The 1,390-nt window shown below is 39.0% G+C and overlaps 1 protein-coding gene across 1 annotated transcript; it reads right to left on the bottom strand.

Moving 5' to 3' along the window:
* Positions 1-253: 253 nt before the first annotated feature.
* Positions 254-794, bottom strand: LOC125525998 (cysteine proteinase inhibitor 6-like). The gene has a single exon (XM_048691013.1). It carries the CDS (start codon positions 716-718, stop codon positions 365-367), a length of 354 nt encoding a protein of 117 aa, XP_048546970.1. The 5' UTR covers positions 719-794; the 3' UTR covers positions 254-364.
* Between the last annotated feature and the right edge of the window lie 596 nt (positions 795-1,390).

Raw genomic sequence — 1,390 nt, 5'->3', positions numbered from 1 at the left:
GCAAGAAGAACAACGACCACAATAGTTATCTTAAAGTGAAATGCCATCTAGTCTCTTTTTTAATGTCCATCTTGTGTTTCTTAACTTCATGACGAAGGTGCACATTTCACAACCATTCATAAAGAATAGATTGTTGCGCCATCTTGTGTTTCATAACTTATGTATGCTATTGTTTGTTATAGCAATGAGTTCAAGTGACAACATCCATGCTCCCCGTAATCGTCTAAAAAATTAAAACATTGCGAGTTGCCAATGATGAATAGTTTCCATAATCTGTTAGGTAGAACACAACACCAATCCCTTGACATTTCTTATTACAATCAAAATAATATGGCTAGTCTAAATATCATCGGATCGGCAATGCTCAATTTGCAGGGGTGAACGATATGAACTTCCATGTCTTTGGGTTACTCGAGTCCTTCTCGAACAACACTGCCTTGTATGTACCGTGTGAGCCATCGAGTCTCAAGGCGTCAATGACGAGCCGATAGTTTACACCATTCACAATCTGCTCATCGCCACTCACCACCTTCACAAACCTGAGCCCATCATTGCCCCCCAATTGGGTGTGCTCCAGTACTGCCCACTTGCCAAGCTCTTGGATGTGCGGGTCGGCGATGTTCTTGATCTTAAACCAGCCCCCGGGGATTGATGTGGTTGGCATAACAATGACATGGACGATGGTGGCAATGGCCACAAGGAGGAGGCTGGTTCTCATGGTTTTGGGGGTTGTTGCTATCCGGCCTTGGATCAATCGATGGGCTTTGTGAAGTTTAAGATGAGGCTTGCAATGGTTGTGCTGATGGGCAAAGAAGACGACACTATATATGTTGGCTTGAGCTTATTAGCAAGGGGCAGGAATCAATTACATATCTTTATGTGATGCAATTTTTCTTTTTTGAAGAATATTAATTTGATGCATATCATATGATACTATATTTGTATACCAATTAATGTGATGCATATCATATGATACCATATCTGTATACTAATCAAAGTGATGCATATCATATAACACAATAACTACATACCAAATTAATGTATACATTTCCGTACTGTTTTAGGACACCTACTCTCGTAGCCATATAAGATATGTATAAAAAATGTTAGATTTACAAGGTGATCAATGGTATAAATGCTAATTACCCACAGTTCATACATGATAGCCTAGTTAAAGGGGTGACTAGTGATTTGTTTTTATTGACAACAACAGTAGGAATTTCGTACAACATACATTTTTGTGTTTTCATGTGTATGTGAGAAAAGTACAAAGAGAAGTTCAGAAGGGAGCAATATAAAAATAATAAAGAGAGAAACAAGAATGCTGACTTCCATGAGGAATGTAAGCACTATCAAAAAGCTACATGTCGGGCGACCGATCAGGGTTCAT

The sequence above is a fragment of the Triticum urartu genome, chromosome 7 (genome assembly GCF_003073215.2).
Source record: "Triticum urartu cultivar G1812 chromosome 7, Tu2.1, whole genome shotgun sequence".
Lineage (NCBI taxonomy): Eukaryota > Viridiplantae > Streptophyta > Magnoliopsida > Poales > Poaceae > Triticum > Triticum urartu.
The sequence above is the reverse complement of the archived record's forward strand: the minus strand, read 5'-3'. Positions and strand labels throughout refer to the sequence as shown.